This window comes from Chanos chanos, chromosome 5 (genome assembly GCF_902362185.1).
Source record: "Chanos chanos chromosome 5, fChaCha1.1, whole genome shotgun sequence".
Classification (NCBI taxonomy): Eukaryota; Metazoa; Chordata; class Actinopteri; order Gonorynchiformes; family Chanidae; genus Chanos; species Chanos chanos.
The window spans coordinates 1,752,609-1,772,677 of NC_044499.1; the positions used below are offsets into that span (position 1 = coordinate 1,752,609).

The 20,069-nt window shown below is 39.3% G+C and overlaps 1 protein-coding gene across 1 annotated transcript in view; it reads right to left on the reverse strand.

The window, feature by feature from the left end:
* The window catches only part of LOC115811238 (NACHT, LRR and PYD domains-containing protein 3-like), a 36,129-nt gene that overhangs the window by 5,442 nt on the left and 10,618 nt on the right, over positions 1-20,069 (reverse strand). Inside the window, exons 5-11 of the mRNA XM_030773358.1 lie at positions 17,430-17,678; positions 9,197-10,922; positions 8,842-8,925; positions 8,375-8,542; positions 7,840-7,914; positions 6,986-7,144; positions 284-373 (exon numbers count right to left, since the gene is read on the reverse strand). Coding sequence (XP_030629218.1) covers positions 284-373; positions 6,986-7,144; positions 7,840-7,914; positions 8,375-8,542; positions 8,842-8,925; positions 9,197-10,922; positions 17,430-17,678 — 2,551 coding nt within the window. The remainder of the gene's footprint in view (positions 1-283; positions 374-6,985; positions 7,145-7,839; positions 7,915-8,374; positions 8,543-8,841; positions 8,926-9,196; positions 10,923-17,429; positions 17,679-20,069) is intronic.

The window sequence follows — 20,069 nt, forward strand, 5'->3', positions numbered from 1 at the left end:
TCGTGGGGCGGGGCATAGAGTAGAAAAGTGTTTAAGTAGAGCTCTGAGACCATTTAAATGAAGATGTCATCAAAATAACCTCAGTGCATTACACAAAAATAATGTTCAAATTTTAAGAAATAAAATTAAAGAAAAATTGAACATATGGCAAATGATTTATGACTGAATTTCTGGGAGACCTCACATCATAAAAATTAGAGAGACAGTGGTTGTCTGATCCCACATTTACAAAACTGAGTGAAATCACAACATACACACGTATAAGAATTTAAGTCTCTCTTACTTAAAACTCTCTCCACACAACTGAAGATTCACTTTTAGGTTGCAGTCGTTATTGAGAGTGCACTGGTCTGAGGTTTTAGTGCATGTCCACCTACATAAAGAACCAGAGACACAGAACACATCACCATCCTCCTGTACACAAACATCACTTACTTCATTATAAATATTACTGTATGTATTATATACAATAATATTACTATAATCCTTCATGTTTTAATGTCTGTAATATGACATTAATATTATACTCACCATTGTCCATGTATTACTCTGTTAATGACACTCTCTAAAATGACAATGCCCTCCTCATAAATGTCTGTATTATTACTATTATCTCTATGTATATGTTTCCTTATTAATGTCAGTAACATTATTATTATCTTTATGTATGTGTCTCCTTATTAATGTCTGTATCATTACTATTATCTCTATGTATATGTCTCCTTATTAATGTCTGTATCATTACTATTATCTCTATGTATATGTCTCCTTATTAATGTCTGTATCATTACTATTATCTCTATGTATGTGTCTCCTTATTAATGTCTGTATCATTACTATTATCTCTATGTATATGTCTCCTTATTAATGTCTGTATCATTACTATTATCTCTATGTATATGTCTCTTTATTAATGTCTGTATCATTACTATTATCTCTATGTATATGTCTCTTTATTAATGTCTGTATCATTACTATTATCTCTATGTACATGTCTCCTTATTAATGTCAGTAACATTACTATTATCTCTATGTATATGTCTCTTTATTAATGTCTGTATCATTACTATTATCTCTATGTATATGTCTCCTTATTAATGTCTGTATCATTACGATTACTATGCAGTCAATTTTCAATCTCCAATTTCTGTTTTCAAGTAAACAGAAAATAAATGTTTTATGGCACATAGTTTATGACACACAAACCAGATTTTTTAACTATTTAATAATGAATCCTAAACTGCGTTAATAATTTTTCCAAACACAACATAAGAAATTTAGAAGTTGATTTTTATAATGTGTAATTGTTCATTTATTTACAAAATGGTTTTGGGACAAACAGAATATGTTTATCAAATCTGTTTTATATTTCATGTGGAGCAGATAACCAGACCATATTTCGAAATACAGAATAAAATAAACAAAAATAAAGTTTCAGTGGCCATAAATATTAATATCATTACTATAATCTCTATGTATATGTCTCCTTATTAATGTCTGTATCATTACTATTATCTCTATGTATATGTCACTATAACTAACACATCACCATTCTGCTGTACACGAACATCACTTCATAATACATATTACTGTATGTATTATATACAATAATATTACTGTAATCCTCTATGCTTTAATGTCTGTAATATGACATTACCATTATACTCACTATTGTCCATGTATTACTCTGTTGATAATGCTCTCTGAAAATGACAATGCCCTCCTTATTAATGTCTGTATCATTACTATTATCTCTATGTATATGTAGGGAGGTGTAATGTGTAATGAGGACTGAGGGGAGGTGTAATGTGTAATGAGGACTGAGGGGAGGTGTAATATGTAATGAGGACTGAGGGGAGGTGTAATATGTAATGAGGACTGAGGGGAGGCGTAATGTGTGATGAGGACTGAGGGGAGGTGTAATGTGTGATGAGGACTGAGGGGAGGTGTAATGTGTAATGAGGACTGAGGGGAGGTGTAATGTGTAATGAGGACTGAGGGGAGGTGTAATGAGGACTGAGGGGAGGTGTAATGTGTAATGAGGACTGAGGGGAGGTGTAATGTGTGATGAGGACTGAGGGGAGGTATAATGTGTGATGAGGACTGAGGGGAGGTGTAATGTGTGATGAGGACTGAGGGGAGGTGTAATGTGTAATGAGGACTGAGGGGAGGTGTAATGTGTAATGAAGACTGAGGGGAGGTGTAATGTGTGATGAGGACTGAGGGGAGGTATAATGTGTGATGAGGACTGAGGGGAGGTGTAATGTGTGATGAGGACTGAGGGGAGGTGTAATGTGTGATGAGGACTGAGGGGAGGTGTAATGTGTAATGAGGACTGAGGGGAGGTGTAATGTGTGATGAGGACTGAGGGGAGGTGTAATGTGTGATGAGGACTGAGGGGAGGTGTAATGTGTAATGAGGACTGAGGGGAGGTGTAATGTGTGATGAGGACTGAGGGGAGGTGTAATGTGTGATGAGGACTGAGGGGAGGTGTAATGTGTGATGAGGACTGAGGGGAGGTGTAATGTGTAATGAGGACTGAGGGGAGGTGTAATGTGTGATGAGGACTGAGGGGAGGTGTAATGTGTGATGAGGACTGAGGGGAGGTGTAATGTGTGATGAGGACTGAGGGGAGGTGTAATGTGTGATGAGGACTGAGGGGAGGTGTAATATGTAATGAGGACTGAGGGGAGGTGTAATGTGTGATGAGGACTGAGGGGAGGTGTAATGTGTGATGAGGATTGAGGGGAGGTGTAATGTGTGATGAGGACTGAGGGGAGGTGTAATGTGTGATGAGGACTGAGGGGAGGTGTAATGTGTGATGAGGACTGAGTGGAGGTGTAATGTGTAATGAGGACTGAGGGGAGGTGTAATGTGTGATGAAGACTGAGGGGAGGTGTAATGTGTGATGAAGACTGAGGGGAGGTGTAATGTGTGATGAGGACTGAGGGGAGATGTAATTCGTAATGAGGACTGAGGGGAGGTGTAATGTGTGATGAGGACTGAGGGGAGGCGTAATGTGTGATGAGGACTGAGGGGAGGTGTAATGTGTAATGAGGACTGAGGGGAGGTGTAATGTGTGATGAGGACTGAGGGGAGGTGTAATGTGTAATGAGGACTGAGGGGAGGTGTAATGTGTAATGAGGACTGAGGGGAGGTGTAATGTGTGATGAGGACTGAGGGGAGGCGTAATGTGTAATGAGGACTGAGGGGAGGTGTAATGTGTAATGAGGACTGAGGGGAGGTGTAATGTGTGATGAGGATTGAGGGGAGGTGTAATGTGTGATGAGGACTGAGGGGAGGTGTAATGTGTGATGAGGACTGAGGGGAGGTGTAATGTGTGATGAGGACTGAGTGGAGGTGTAATGTGTAATGAGGACTGAGGGGAGGTGTAATGAGTAATGAGGACTGAGGGGAGGTGTAATGTGTAATGAGGACTGAGGGGAGGTGTAATGTGTAATGAGGACTGAGGGGAGGTGTAATGTGTGATGAGGACTGAGGGGAGGTGTAATGTGTAATGAGGACTGAGGGGAGGTGTAATGTGTAATGAGGACTGAGGGGAGGTGTAATGTGTGATGAGGACTGAGGGGAGGTGTAATGTGTAATGAGGACTGAGAGGAGGTGTAATGTGTGATGAGGACTGAGGGGAGGTGTAATGTGTAATGAGGACTGAGAGGAGGTGTAATGTGTAATGAGGACTGAGGGGAGGTGTAATGTGTAATGAGGACTGAGGGGAGGCGTAATGTGTAATGGTGGTGAAGTGGACAAAGCTAAAGATGCTAAAGTCTGTTCACATTAGTCTGTCACAAATCAACCAGCTCAGTCAGCAGCAGTATCTCCATCTGAATGTCAGACTCATTTTAGATATTTCCAAATGTTGTAAAGGAAAAGGCTGTTTTTTTTAAAGCTGTTCGTAATTGTTATTGTGCTCTGCTGTGGCACAAATTTGAGGACAACAAACAAGATTTTAATTATTCAATAATGAATCCTAAATTGCCTTAATGATTTTTACCAAATAAAATATAAGAAACTTTTTTATTGATTGCTATAATGTGTAATTGTTAATTTGTTTACTGAATGGTTTTGGGACCAGCTGAGTATGTTTAACAATCTGTTTCATATTTCATCTGGAGTAGATAACCAGACGATACTTTAAGAAATAAAATAAAATAAAGTAAATAATTTTTTTTTTCAGTTGCCATTCCTAATACAGAGAATTATAAACAATTGCAGATACGAACCCCTCAATAGTCAGAGTGAAATCTGGACGTTCCTCATCGTGGTACATTAGCTTGATTCCCTCCTCCAGAAAGAAACCTTTCCAAACTTTACCAGCATTAAAACTAAAATAAAAAAAACAGACACACTGTACTCAAATACAGCCAGACATTAAACTCAGCCTATACGACCATATGTTAAACATCATAAAACATACACTCATGTTGATAACCAGACAGATGTGGTTTCGTGAACAGGTGTTTCTCTTACCTTAAGTCCTGTAGACTGGAGCAGGCCACCATGAGAGTGTTTAAGATAGAGAGGATCCTGTCAGCACAGCTCTCAGTCAGTCTGTTCACATTCAGTTTCACTTTCTTCAGACCAGACACACAGCACAGGAAAGACAGTAGAGCATCCAACTGGTCACACAAACCAAGCTCAGGAGAACTGTAGGAAACATTATTTAATCACTGAAACAAACACTCAGAGATAAATGCAGAAAAGTAAGTGATAGACAGACATATGAAAGAAGAGAGAATTTGTAATGGAATCATGGACTCACAAAGTTTAATTTACCAACTCTGCCAATTGGGCTATTGTAAAAAAAAAGTTGTGTTTGTGTGTGTGTGTGTGTGTGTGTGTGTGTGTGTGTGTGTGGGTTCATGTATGTGTGTGTGTATGTGTGTGTGTGTATGTGTGCGTGTGTGCATGTATGTGTGTGTGCGTATGTGTGTGTGTGTATGTGTGCGTGTGTGTCCATGTGCGTATGTGTGTGTGTGTATGTGTGTGTGTGCATGTGTGCATGTGTGTATGTGTGTGTGTGTGTGTGTGTGTGTGTGTGTTTAAAGTTTTATTTGTCACATGCCAAGGTACAGTGCACATTAGCAGTGAAATGATGGTTGGCAGCAGAGCAGACTGTACAAAACTCACAATGGAAAAAGACAACTCAAGAAATAAAAAAAAAGAATTAACTTAAGAAATAAAAAAGAATTAACTTAAGGAAGAAAGAAAAAGGAAAAAGCTACATAGACAGTTAGGTCAGAATTACTCTTCAGCCCTGACTCTCTCTCTCTGTATATCTGTCCCTCTACAACACATACAGACGGGTGACAACTTAAAAGAAAAACCTGACTAAATGAGTAGAAAAACATAACAAACATTCCACACTGCAGACTGAGATACCAGTTAGAGAAGAGAGAGAAAAGAGGGAAAAGAGGGGCTGACTGTAGAATGCAGGGTGGCGATTGTAAATATACCTAATGCATATATATATATTCTCTTGGCACAGAGACAGGAGTGGCAGTGCAGAATTTTGCCGTTTACTGAAGGACGTATCAGTTCATTGGGAAAAAAAAGGAAAATCCAATAAACTTTGGAAGCCGAAAGTGAAACAAAACAAAATGAAAAGCAAAGTAATTCTATACAACTAAGGAAAAGCAAAGTCTGCACTGGCCTCTGTCTAAAAACAGCAGAAACAATTTCGCCCCTGTTAGCAAAAAGAAATGTCCAGTGCTCTGGTACACTGGCACTTGGACAACAGACAGTGTGTGTGTGTGTGTGTGTGTGTGTGAGTCCACAAACAGTGCAATGCCAGAGATCATACTTTTCTCTGGAGATATTTTCTCCATAAATGATCTGGGTGAATGTTGTCCAGTTGATGTTGGATATCTCTGAGTGTGGACAGGTGAAACTGATTCCTGAGAGTAATGGGCTGGATATCTCTGAAGATCTAAACATCCATCTGTCATATTGAACAGACAACCTGAAACCCAGCCAGACACACACAGTAACCTTTACACACCTACAGAATTAATTCCTCATATTTCACTGCATAGATGTTACATCATGTTCCTGTGTGCATAAAAGAATGTATATACACTATACAGTTATCATGTGTCTTATATTACATTGAAGAATGATTGGTTATGTTATCAACTGTACAGGTATGACTGAAAATAAAAACATGTTTCTATCTGTGAATGACACAGAGAGTGGTTCATAAAGAGTCTGTTACCTGAAGTCTCCATCTGTGACTGACATTCTGAGCAACAAGCAGAGACTCTCATCACTTTTCCTAATCACCACAACACTGTCAATCAGAGCACAGAGTCAACTAAACACAGTCAGTAATGAACACAGGGTCAACTAAACACAGTCAGTAATGAACACACAGTCAACTAAACACAGTCAGTAATGAACACAGACAACTAAACACAGTCAGTAATGAACACAGAGTCAACTACACACAGTCAGTAATGAACACACAGTCAACTAAACACAGCCAGTAATGAACACAGAGACAACTAAACACAGTCAGTAATGAACACACTGTCAACTAAACACAGTCAGTAATGAACACACTGTCAACTAAACACAGTCAGTAATGAACACAGACTCAACTAAATACAGACAGTAATAAACACTGCAAACTGAACACAGTCAGTTATTAAATAAGTAATTTTTCAGTGATTAATGAAGTGATTAAAGTATTTTCTCAGTCAGTAATGAACACAGAATCAGCTAAACGCAATCATTAATGAACATTAATGAATGAATATTAATGAGTCAACTAAAACACAGCCATGAATGAACACAGAGTCAAATAAACACAGTCAGTAGTAAATAATGATCAGGTTTATTCATTCTTGAGGTCATTATACAGTTTGTTTTTCTCCCTTACACACACAGACTCACAAGACAAAGAGCAGTTATAGCAGAGCACAGATGAATGTATGGAATTACTGTCATGGACAGGTGTTTGTCTTACCTGATGTCCTGTAGTCTGGGGCAGGTCTGGATGAGGGAGAGGATCCTGACAGCCCTGCTCTTATTCAGTCTGTTCACCTCCAGATACACCTCCCTCAGACCAGGCATAGAGTTCATGATAGACAGCAGATCATGCAACTGCTCATCCACCACTTGGCAACTGTTGGAAACATTATTCATTCACTGACAAAAATACTTAAACACTTAGAAATAAATACAGAGAACAATAGTCAAACACAGACTAAGCTAAAGGTATGGGTGGATAGAAACAGAGAATATTTAGACTGTGTGTGTGCTTGTGTGTGTGTGTGTGTGTGTGTGTGTGTGTGTGTGTGTGTGTGTGCAAGCATGTGTGTGTGCGTGTGAGAAAACAGTGGAATGTCAGAGAACATACTATTTTCTTAAATCTTTGATGCTGCAAATTATCTGGTAGAACATTTTCCAGTTAATGTTGGATGTCTCTGTGTGTGGCCAGGTGAGACTGATTTGTAATGGTTCAGTCTGTGGGCAGGAGATCACTGAGGATCTAAACGGCCATCCAAAGATATTTAATTTATTATGTTGTACATCCAACCTGAAACCCAGTCAGACACATAGTTACATTTACACATCTACTAAATTACTTCATGAAATCACACAACATATACATTACATCATCCTTAGCATCTTTCTGTGTGCATTAGAGGATGTATATGCAATATACAGTTATCATATGTTTTATATTATATAGGGGTAATGTTTGGTTACATTGTAATGATAACAATAATAATATTGTTGGTGGTGTTGTTGTTATACAGGTATGAGTGAAATACAGACATGCTTATAATCCAAAATGACACTGAAAGAGTTTCTAACCTGAGGTCTCTGTCACTGGCTGACTTATCGAGAGATAAGTTGAGTCTGAAATCACTGTCTTCATACACCTCAACACTGTCAGTCAGAGCACAGAGGCAAAAAAACACAGTCAGTAATGAACATAGAGTTAAATAAACAGTCAGCAATGAACACAGCTCTCTCCATATCCAGGCTCTTCTCTATGTCATATACAGTCAGTAATAAACCCTGTTGGTAGTCAGATGCTGTAAATGTGTTTTCTGAATGATGTCACCAAATGTCTGATTGACCATCATAGTGCTGCTTTTAGAGAGTTACACAGACATAACAGACACAACATTCATTCAGAGAACACACACATCATGTACTGATACAGAGGTATGAACTAAGTCATCTAAATATAATTCAGAAAGATTAGTATTGTCTACCAAGGCCATGCAGGGCAGTAAAGAGGAAGAATGAAATTTTTTTGTAAATTTGAGAAGAAAGGCAGAACTATAGGAAGAAACACTCAGATGTATTTTGTTTTCATTTATTGGGTTAAAATGATTGTTACCTTAATTTCTCTATATTCAGTTTATTCTGGATAAATTCTGTGATTATAACAGCAGTGTTGACAGTGATGGCCTTCACTTTGAGGTAAAGTATACCCACAGACTTCTGTCTGTTGAGAGAGTTCAGGATCTGTTGCACACCCTGATCTGACAGAACACTGTTCCACAGTCTGTGGAAGATAAACAAATAAAAAGTCTTATTAATTAGTTCTGAGTGTACTGCACTAGCTCTGACACTCAGGGCTGTAGTGTGGTGTCTGTAAACTTTATTCATTAATACACATCATTATGAACATGGGTCAAACCAAGGTCAAATATACTAATTTTATTAGTTGCTGTATCATCAGTGCAAAAGAGATTGGCCTACCACTAAAGTAACATGATAAAATTGAAATTGAAATGAAATAACTGATCAATATTGTAAAGTTTAATATTAGTGATGTGTTAGAACCATATAAATAGTTGTTACACTAGGAAATGCAAGTCTTTTCCTTCTCCCAGAGCTGAGACCAGAACACCAACATCATCATCTGACAGGTTCTCCACCTCCAACCTTCAAAATCAAAACTTCAGAAATCACTGCATGAACCAATGAAGACAAAACATGAGTTGATGAATTCTCAATTAAGCACCAAAACCATGAACTGTTTGTGGAAACTGTTCCCATACAGAGTGTAGGGTTGAATGCTATTATTGATCACATTTTGTCACAGTAAAATATATACAGTGTAATCATGTTTGGTGAACTACTCAGTCTAGTCAGGGGTGAACTCTCAATAGTTATGTTAAGGAAAGGTCACTTCACTCTGTACAGAGGTACTCACTCTAACTCCTCACTCCTGCACACTGCAGGCTGAAGAATCTCCAGTTTCTCTGGTGTCAGACTGCAATTTATAAAACAGAGTTTTCTGATGTGTGGACAGAACTGCAGACAGTACTGCAGCACCCAACAGTCTGTCCTCCTCAGGGGAGTACGAATATAATTAATGTTTTCCCAGCTCCTCACAGCTTTCCTCACAATGTCCTCTTCATGGAGCTCATAGAGACAATGAAGGATGAACAAATCCATATAAGAAATCAAAGACATGCCCCTTTCCTCAAGGAAGTTAAGGATCCATTCCTTTATTTGGTCTTGGATAGTGACAGAAACAGACAGACTCTGTGACTCCATGAGAGAGCTGCTCACTTCTGTATTGGACAGACCACAGAGAAACTGGATCACTGGCAGGAGGGACAGCAACTCAATGTTTATAAACCTTGATGTCTTTAAAGTTTGAAGCAAATCTGTCACTTTCATTTGAGACTCTTTTTCGCTAATCAGGACATAGTAAAGAGCAGTGAAGAACTCCTGAAAACTGAGATGCATGAAACTGAACATTGTCTCTTGGCGGATTTTCCTCCTGAAGAGAAATTTACACAGGAATGGAATGTTAGCAGGATCTGAGACTGTCTCTGAAACACTCTTCTGATCAAACAGGACTTGCTGTTCCAGCATCCCTCTCTCTGCCAGCTGGCCCAGACTCCTCAGCAGGCTGGGGACAGACTGACTCAAACCCTGGCAGTGGTGATCCAGTAGAGTGGACACAAAGTCAACATATATGGAGGTGGTTGTTTCCAAATCATGCACTGAATGTTTGCCATCTTTGTGTCTCTCCCTGAAAACTGTGCAGATGATCCAGCAGATCACAGGGATGAAGCAGGCAGTGAAGAGGGTTTCATTTGCCTTCACATGCTCATATGCCTGTGTCTGTAAGAGCTGATCATCTTTAAAGAACCTCTGGAAGTACTCCTCCACCCCCCTCTCAGAGAAGCCCATAATCTCTGTGAAACGCTGGGGTTTTTTGAGCAGCTTGCTCAGTGTGTCTGTAGCTGTAGACCTGGTGGTGACCAGCAGGAAGGACTCAGGCAGCAGGTGTCCACTCAGCAGGGCTTTCAGAGTGGACTCAGGTGAGGCTGGAGTTTGGACATCAGTGGGCAGAGACAGGTTGGACATGTTGTCTTGTGAGAGTTTGAGTTCATCAAAGCCGTCTATGAGGAAGAGAACTCTCTCTGGTGAGTGCTGTAATATCTGTGAGATCTGTGCTGGTCTTAAACTCTGACTGCATCTCAGGAGCTCCACCAGACTCTTCTCCCCAGAGACTCGGTTAAACTCTTTACACTTCAGTTGAAAAATAAAATCAAAATTCTCTGCATAGAGTTTACCAGATGCCCAGTCCAACATAATCTTCTGTGCAGTGAAGGATTTGCCATTTCCAGAGTTTCCCTGGAGAGCAACTGCTTTTGGAATGAGTCCATGATCATCTGCACTGAAAAACTTTCCCACAGTGATGTTGATGTACTTCTCACTGTCTCTGGCACTGAAGAACTCCTTTCCTCTGGAGCGAATCTCTTTCTCTCTCTCACTCTGTTCTCTGTGTCTCTGAATGATCAGCAGCTCAGTGTAGCGGTCAGTCAGCAGCACATGTTCACCAGGGAGGGAGTTATACTCTGTCACATATGCATACTCATTTCTGACCAACTCCTTGTTCTTGAGGCTCACTGAGTTCAGGTCTACAAAAAAATAGTACAGTGTGTTATCATCAGCAATACTTATTTTAAGTGTAATTACTAATAATTCAGTATAATAATAATTGATAATAATTACTGTTATAACTTTTTCATCATTTTACCCTTTTGCCCCATATCTCATTTAAGCTGAAAATGCAAATTTTTTAAAGAGCAGAGTGGACATTAAATGCCAAGGAATGTGATGGTCCACAATAAAATGCACCAGAACTGTATGTGTATCAGATCGTCAGCCTTTCAGTTTCAGTTTAAAGTATCACAAGCTCTAAATCCTGTCATGTAGCGATTTATATTAATAATAATTTTAATTAACATCAGTAATATTAATATCTCCTTGGAGGCTCTTGGAAGTCCTTGCTCTTACCTGACTCTAATTTATGTACTGGTGTGGGGAACATTATGTCAGCTGACATATGTCCAATCAACACTATATATCTCCCAGAAGCATGTGTTACTGTGACTACAGAAATGCAACCAAGTAACAGTGAACTGTTAGAGATTGCTATGAATAATCTTATTTCAAATTTTAATTTTCTGAAAAAGGACCATGACCAAAATAAAAAAAAGAGGGGGAGATTTTTTTGGCATTCTGCACACACTCCTTCAAAACAAACTTTTCACAAAGAAACAGATTTTTTTTCTGTTCCTGTTCATTTCACTGCACAGGTAATAGACAATGGCTCAAGAGACTATAATGCTGCATGTTTCTAATTTCTTAAGATTCTGCTCCTCCTCTCTGTCACTGACAGGAGTGCGTCACTGCTGTAGACTGTGAACATGCACCATGGCCAGAGAGTTGTGTATTCAGGAGTCAAACCAACAAAAATTTCAATTAGTCAGAGTTTACACACACAGTCCCCACCCAGACACACACACCCACACATCCACGCACACACACACCCACGCACACACACACACGCGCACACACACATACCCACACACACACACATGCACACTCACACACACACAAACATGCACACTCACACGGACAAACAGACACATGCACACCCACACACCCACGCACACACACATGCGCACACACACGCGCACACACACACACACACACTGTGACAGAGGGCTCTGTCTCAGGCCGCGGGCGGCGTCTTTTCCCCACAAACTAGCCACTTCCCTCAGTTGTACTTTGTTTGTTCGTGTTTATGTCCTGTTACGTGTACGCCATTCATACATATCTATAATACACATATTCCGATAACATAATGCGTTAGCTTCGAGGGTGCACACTCGAAGCGCGCAGCAGGTTACCCGGTTTCATACACACAAACATTTCCAATTCACGTTCACAATCTTACAGGTTAAAACACCCCACAAACACCCTAAATTACACCTAAATGTTTGTTAGCGTCTTTACTGTTGTTTGTTTTACCGTTACCGTCTTTATCATGTTACAAACACGCACAATTACTCATTGAAATGTTTGGTCCCGTCTTTATTGTACTTAGCGTTTGGTTTAAATGTCTTTTGTTTTGTTATAGGATTTTGTTCGTTGTCTTGTCTTCCTCCGTTCCTCGTTTCCTCTCTCCGTGTGTCTGTTTGTCTGTACTACAGCAGGGCACAACTACCGGTGCAGGGGAGGACCAAACAGAGCTGCAGAAACCCAAGTTCATTTATTTGGTTTAGCTGGAGTGGCGCATGCGTGATGCCCACGGGGGAAGGGGCCACTCCAGTGAAAAGGGGTTTTTCGTTCAAGTGTGATGATTGGCTGTTACTAGCCACAAAGGGTACAAGTTGAGACATTATTGTAGAGTGTATATTTGTGTTGATGATTATGTGTATGTATTGGAGGGGATAATTAAGGGCTATTTTATTTTAACTTAACAGAACGAATGTGGTATGTTCTGGGGGAGGGGCTTAGAGTACAAAGGGTTTTTTTTTTTCATCATTGTAGGTTGAGGGAGTCAGGAGAGTGACAGAGTGTAGCTGTGGAGAATTGAAGTGAGTGGAAAGTGAAATTGAAAGTAGCGATTTGTTTGATTATTGGTTTATTTATTTGTTTACCTATATATATATTTTTGTTTGTTTGTTTGTTTTTGTGTTTTTTGTAAATATATATATATATTTTTTTAGTTTCCTGTAAATATTTGACATTTTGGACATTTTTCTTCACTTTTTCTTCACTTTGGTTGGAACTGGGTTTTTTCTTTGTTGCACTGTAAATAAAACACCTTGCACCTACGTGCTACTTGCGGCGGAGCCATTTTTTTTGTTTATTTTTGGTGCATTTTTGGGCGACCCGAACCCCTGTTCGGTTTCACCCTGCCACACACACACACACACACACACACGCACATGCAAACACACACTCACACACTCACACACACACACACACATGCACACACACACACACCCACGCACACACCCACACACCCACGCACACACACATGCACACTCACACGGAGAAACAGACACAGGCCACAAATCCTCAAAAAAACCCAAATCCTCAAATAATGTTTAATTTTTGGATGACAATGTCCCTTAATGCATTAATATTAATGAAATATCCGTGTTTAAATGAAAGGAGACCCTTTACCTCAAGCACTGACCAGAAATGTAACATTTCCAGTAACTGTTGTGTGTGAGAAAATAGAATAGAATACACACACTCTAAGCCAGGGGTGGGCAAATCCAGTCCTGGAGGGCCGGTGTCCTGCCGGTTTTTGTTTTCACCTCTTAGCTACCTGTTGTTTTCACTTTGAAAACAGGTGTGCATGCTCTTCAGCCAATCAGAGACTGTATTTAGTTGGTCGACAAAAAAAAAAAAAGCAGGACCGGATGACCGGATTTGCCCACCCCTGCTTGAAGCAGTGAATTCAGCCTATCTTTACACCCGGTACGGAGCACACACACAACAGGAGCAGTGGCCAGCGTAGGAGCAGGAGAGAGTTGGGGGTTAAGTGCCTTGCCCAAGGTTCAGGTTCTTTGTACCCAAAGGTAAGTTAAGTCTCCGTGATTGCACACACAGTGAATTTGTCTCTGCATTTAACCCATCCATCCAACCCAACAGACACAGGAGCAGTGGGCTGCATTTCTCTGCGCCTGGGAGCATTAGGGTTAAGTGCCTTGCTCAAGGGCACACAGCCGTGGGCCTGGGATTCAAACCAGCAACCCTCCAGTCCCAAGCCCAATTCTCTATCCTTTAGACCACTGCTGCCCATCTGTGCTAAATATCTCTAGATGTCTCTCTCGCACATCCTCCCTGTTAGTGTGAGCAGCTGTTACTTGAGTCTAGATGTCTGATTACTTTCTCAAACTTAATCTTGTCAAGATTAATTTTGAGCAATTCCTTTTATTTGAGGTTTATTCCGGTTAGGCCAACAACAAAAAATAAATACATAAATAAAATAAAATAAAAAACACTGGTCTTGTAATTATGAAGAATATATATTTGGTACAAATATGTTCAGTTCTGTTCAATAAAATCTGAATATGCTGAACTGTACATATATAGAATAATTTATCAAGAATACAACTGTGATATACTGTGTGCTCTGTCTGTATCTCTGACTGTCAAAGCTATTCAAACATTCAAAATGATTCAGGCCTGGATTCAGGCCCCATCATAGCACAGAGAGTATCTAAGCACCTACTTTTGTCCTCTGACTGTGGGTGTATCTCTTGACTTGTATTACTAGACCTCCGTGCAGCATTTGACACTAAAGACTATAATATTCTTTTGAACAGACTTGAGAATTGTTTTGACAGCATCTGACAGACCACCGCCACTTTGTGAATGTAAAAGGAGGAACTGTTTGATATTTCTCAAGTAAAATGTGGTTTTCTCTCCTTATACATGATACAATTAGGAGATATTATTCAGAAATGTGCTTGTTGGGCCTGGGAATCGAACCAGCAACCCTCTGGTCGACGAGTCATCGTCCTTCTTGACACACAATTTACCAACAACCAATAAACAACACAAACAATTTATAAACATACTAAAAGTACTCAGGTTCCAATCTTTCTTAAACCAGTAAAGCTAAGAATAAAAACAATAAAACAGATCAAATAAATAAATAAAATATAATAATAAAACAATAAATAAAACAAAATGACATTTCATCTGTGCAATTTTGCAACAACTGAGCTATTTCTATACTGTTTTGTTCTGCACTTTGGGAGTATGAACCTTTGATCAGAGTTTTGAAAGACATGTATCTAAAGCATTTATTTTCCCCTTATAAAGCTTTCAGTTTAATGTGAAACAGGAGGAAATCACTGTTCACCTTTTTTCTGCCAGTCTAGGGGATTGAACAGGCAACCTTCCAGTCTCAAGCCCATTTCTCTAACCATTAGGCCACGGTTGCCTCCAAAGAAGTGAGAACTGAGAACTGGTGCTATGATGTGGCCTCCAGTCTGAGCTGACACACTGACACTCAAACCCTCAGCAGAGTGACAACCAACACTCTGCTCCTCTGGAGGACAGCACACAAATAAAGATTAAAAAACCCAAAATGCTACATTCAAAGGCATTGTTTAATAAATGGGAAAAGCCAGAAAGTTTGAGACATTACTCACACTGACTGTCTCCAACAGACATTTACATCACATTTATAATTATTCATTTAGCCAAAGCTGTTATCCAAAGCAACTTCCAGGAGAGGCAAGATACAGACCAACCATGTGACCATGAAGGAGATGTCTGCAGCATACGCACTTTGGCTGAGTTCAGTATTAGACCAGAGACAAGTGCAAGTCAAAGGAAGTAAACGAGTGAACTACAGGCATGAAATAGGCACAGTATGACTGAATAGAAAAGTATCTGAGAGGACCCACAAAAATACATTAGTCTACTATAATTTTGTTCTGTGTAATATAAGATACTTAACACAATCTTTTTTCCCTCCAAGATTACGAAGACTGAGTGAGTCCCATAAATGCAGTGGAGTCAAAAGTAAGATATTTTACTTTGAAGTGCAGTGACGTGAAAGTAAAAAGTGTCCAGAAATGGAAATAAAATGAAAATATAATGAAGTACTAATACTTGAATATTTATGTATATAAATGGATTGTGTTATTTTGTTACTGTCTGTGACTGAGTAGTAATAATTTTGTGTCATCATGTTCACATGAGTGGGCATGTTGATGTTTGAGTTAATCTCACAATGTAATCCACAGGTTCTGTTAAACAGAATGACAAAGTGAGACAAAGCTAATTAGTAATCAAGTCACCATGCATTTCAAATTTACCATGGATACCAGAACATGTGAGGGTTAAAGGAAATTAGTCCTATCAGACCAAACATTCAAATTAATCTGCACGAAAAGTTATTTTTTAATGTGGATACTGAGTAGGAAATTTTCTTTGGAGACAGCCAATTATGCTGTCACATTTTTGGGTAAGTTCAGTCAAGTGGAAAATCCCAGATAAATTGGCTGTTGTCTTTTCCACTGTGCCATGCAAGCGCCCCATATTGCTGAACCTTTCTGAAACATATCTGCCTGTTTTTTTGGGATGGAAACATTCTCTGGGATGTTCACCTCATTTTGTTCACTAATGCAGTGAATTAAACTGAGGAGCTTGTTTATTGCCTACACCTGTGTTTCTTCATATGCTGCTCCTTCCTGATCCTTGGTTTCTCGTTTTCCCCCCCTCTAGTGGTCAGTTTTGGTTCTTTTATGTACGCTTGGCTTTTGGTTCAGTCTTGTTTTTGATTTACTTCTGTTTCTTCCTGGGTTTTGGTTTAGTCCTTTTAGTTAATTATTAACCACATCTGTCTTTAGTTAGTTTAGCCTTGTTTAGTTTTGTATAAAGTCTCCTTGGTTTTCCCCATTTCTTTGTGCAACTTTATTTGGTGCTTGTGTTACTTTGGTTTTTCTGCTCATCTGAAGCTTCGAACCGTCATTTTGTAAGTCTTTGTAAATTGGGTTACTATGTTGGTATAAATAAAGAAACTTTTCAGCTGCACTTGCATCCAGCCTTTGCTACAGAACATCACAGCTGCAAATATCTGATACAAATTTAAATCCAAGCTACTACATAGACACATATAGTCCATTACTGCCATTTCGGTTTGAACATTTCTGGGGTCCTGCGAAATCTATTTTAGACAATATCAGTAAAAGTGTGATTTACTACAAGAATAAGAGACAAAATCACCCTCTCTGCTTGAATCACTTTCTCTGTTCATTAAAAATAACAGAAAAGTTTATTTTGTTATCTTCTCAGATATATTGAACATGCATAATTTCTATCATATCATGCCAATGCAGCAAGTATATATCATAACAAATTTAACACTATTGCTTATTTATCTCAGTCAAAACATTAATGAAAGACTCAGACATAGACTCACTCTGACGTTTTGTGTTCTCTTGATCTGCAGAGCTGGACAGAGGCCTTTTCCTTCTGTTTCCACCATCTAATAATGAGAACCACATCACATGACTGACCAGTGTTAAACTCACCTTATACCTTTAATGGAGTCTCTGACCTCAACCCTCTGACCCTCTACTGGAGTTCCTTGATTTTCTTACCCAGGTCTTGGAGCAGGTGTGGCTCAAGTCTTTCCAGGACATGGTAAAAGGTAGATTTGACTCTGTCTCCTCCAGAGTGCAGTGCAGTAAAGAGTTCCCTCATTTTCTCCTGACTGGTCCTGGCTGCACTGATCTGTGTGTACGTTTCCTCATGGAGCATGCCCAGTGACAGCAGCTCATCTGCCAGGGGCATCACCACGGTAACCCTCTGGATAAGCTCCGCCCTGTGCTCATCCACAAATCGAGCATCTGAAGAAGAAGGAAACAGTTACACCACTTAGTTACCACCCAGTGTCAGAAACTGAACTGAACTGAAACAAAGCCATAGCAAAAGGACATGTGTGTTGTGTCTATGTGCAGATTCACATGATCTTTAAACTCTCTCCCTCTCGTCTGGTGTCCCTTTTTTTCTCCATGTAGCTCACGCTCGTCCTCACTGTTTTATTTCCTTCTTTAACTATACCTCAGCAAGTAGCTGTGCAGAAGTCTTGTATGTTTAAAAATATTTTCCTTGTCAACAAATTACAGTCACATGCTTTGAATCTAAACACTAATGGGCCAAAATATCAACCGAAAGCTTTTGACTGGAACATGAACAAACGATGGGCATGTGCATTAAGACATCTGCCTTTAAGTGACGGGTGTCAAACTGAAAGTAACTTTACATAGAATGCCGACCTTGTTTTACAATCATGATTAAATCGGTTGTGAAGCATGAAGGTGACAGAATTATAAAAATCCTCTAACAAAGATCTCTACATGTGAAAATTGCTCCTAACAATTGCAGATACCTCCACTATTCATATTCATACACAAAACTCTCTTGTGCTAACGATGAGATTGTTTCCAGAATAATGCAGACTTACGATCTCTCTCCTCCATCTCCTGTTTGCAGTTATGGGTCCAGAGGCTTTCCCCCTCCTTTCCTGTTCATTCTCCTCTGATCAGATAAACTTATAGTTTATGGAACCAGTTACACAGAAAACATGATTAAGAAAATCAGTTTATACTGTGACGAAATTCCAAGAGTAAAACACTGTAGAATGAGATATATTCTGTCTAGTTTTCGGCTCTCTGTTAAAGCTGAGAAACTGAAACTTAAAGTAGGAAAAAGACAGAACGCTCACACACTTCCTGTGACAGGAAGCATAAAACCATACACAATATTTGCCCCTCCCCCCATATCACCTGGCAGAGACATTTCTCTGTTACATTTTTGGTAATAATTGACCAAAAATGAGCATAGAATGGTTTTTCACATTGTAAGGCTGGGAATAGAAAGACAGAACTTTAAAAATGTCTCTTTTGCTCTCTGCCTGGATGATGCCAAGAAGCACAACCAATCTAGTAGAATTAGGTGGGTGACATACCAGTGCTGAAACAAGTTTAAATGCCAGAATATCTCATATCTCATAACCACCATAAGATACATGTCTGACTTCTCTAAATAAATCTCCACTGAGGTCATGCACATGCAGTAGGCTGACAGCAGTCTCACAATAACAGTGGGTTTGTTCAGAATCTTGTTTACTAATGTGTCTGTAATTTCATATAGCCTGTTTACAGTAGCTGGTAAGCTCAGTCTACCAACCTTCCCAGTCATTACAGACTGTCTGCTTGTTTTATCTCCATGATTGCACAAACACACCTCATGCTATACAGTGTAAATGTGGGTATTTGGATGTTGCAGCAGTAAATGATACTGCACACCACTGCTGGAGTGGTGAGTCCATATATCTGTGACAACATGGGGCTAGATGGGTACCACACAGAGTTCAACCTGCCTGTGTTCTGAAAGTCTAACCCTAACCCTAACCCTAACACAGAACACTCCTATCATTGGACAACACTGAGATCCTGATGGGAAAGGTCAGTCTATAGTAAACAGCCTGGGTCTCCACATTTGATGATGCAAGGGTTTTGGTTCTTGGAGCAGAATATACATTGGTAAAAAATAATATATTGTAATAATTGAAAAGTGTAAAAATTATAAATTGGGGACTGGTGAAGGGGGTGGGGGCATTAAAATCCAAGATGAAAAAAAGATGATGTAATTTGTGCATTAAAGCCAAATTCATGCTGTTTGTCAGCAGACTCTGTGGTTGCTTGCTGTTTAACCCACTCCATTCACATGCTGCATTTACAGGACTCTTACACCAACATCCTTCACCTTTACCACTCTTCCTGTGCTAACTGCAAAGGGACAGAACAAGGGCTTATGTTTGTAGCTTCTGCGCTCGTATATAGTCGTAACAAGTTGTATTTATCCGTGTATAAATATTAAATTTCCAGTTGTTACTAAGTAATTAGTAACCTGCAGTAAAAACTGAGTACTACTTGACAATTTGTCAGTAATTGTTGTGTAATTTTTACATTTTTAGGGATTAAATGTTCAGCTTCTGCAGCATAATATCTAATGAACCAACATATCACACTAATTCTTTCAAATACCCATAGAGTTTCACAGTATGAGGGTTATTACCCCAAAACAAATGAAGTACTTCTACTGAGATACTGTGGTGTGAGGTCTGTTGTTGGAGAAATAATATGCTCCCTTAAGATAATCATTGTAGCAATCATGATAAACAATGTAACAATAATATATTCATTATTATAGGGGTGAATCAATGTAATCATTTA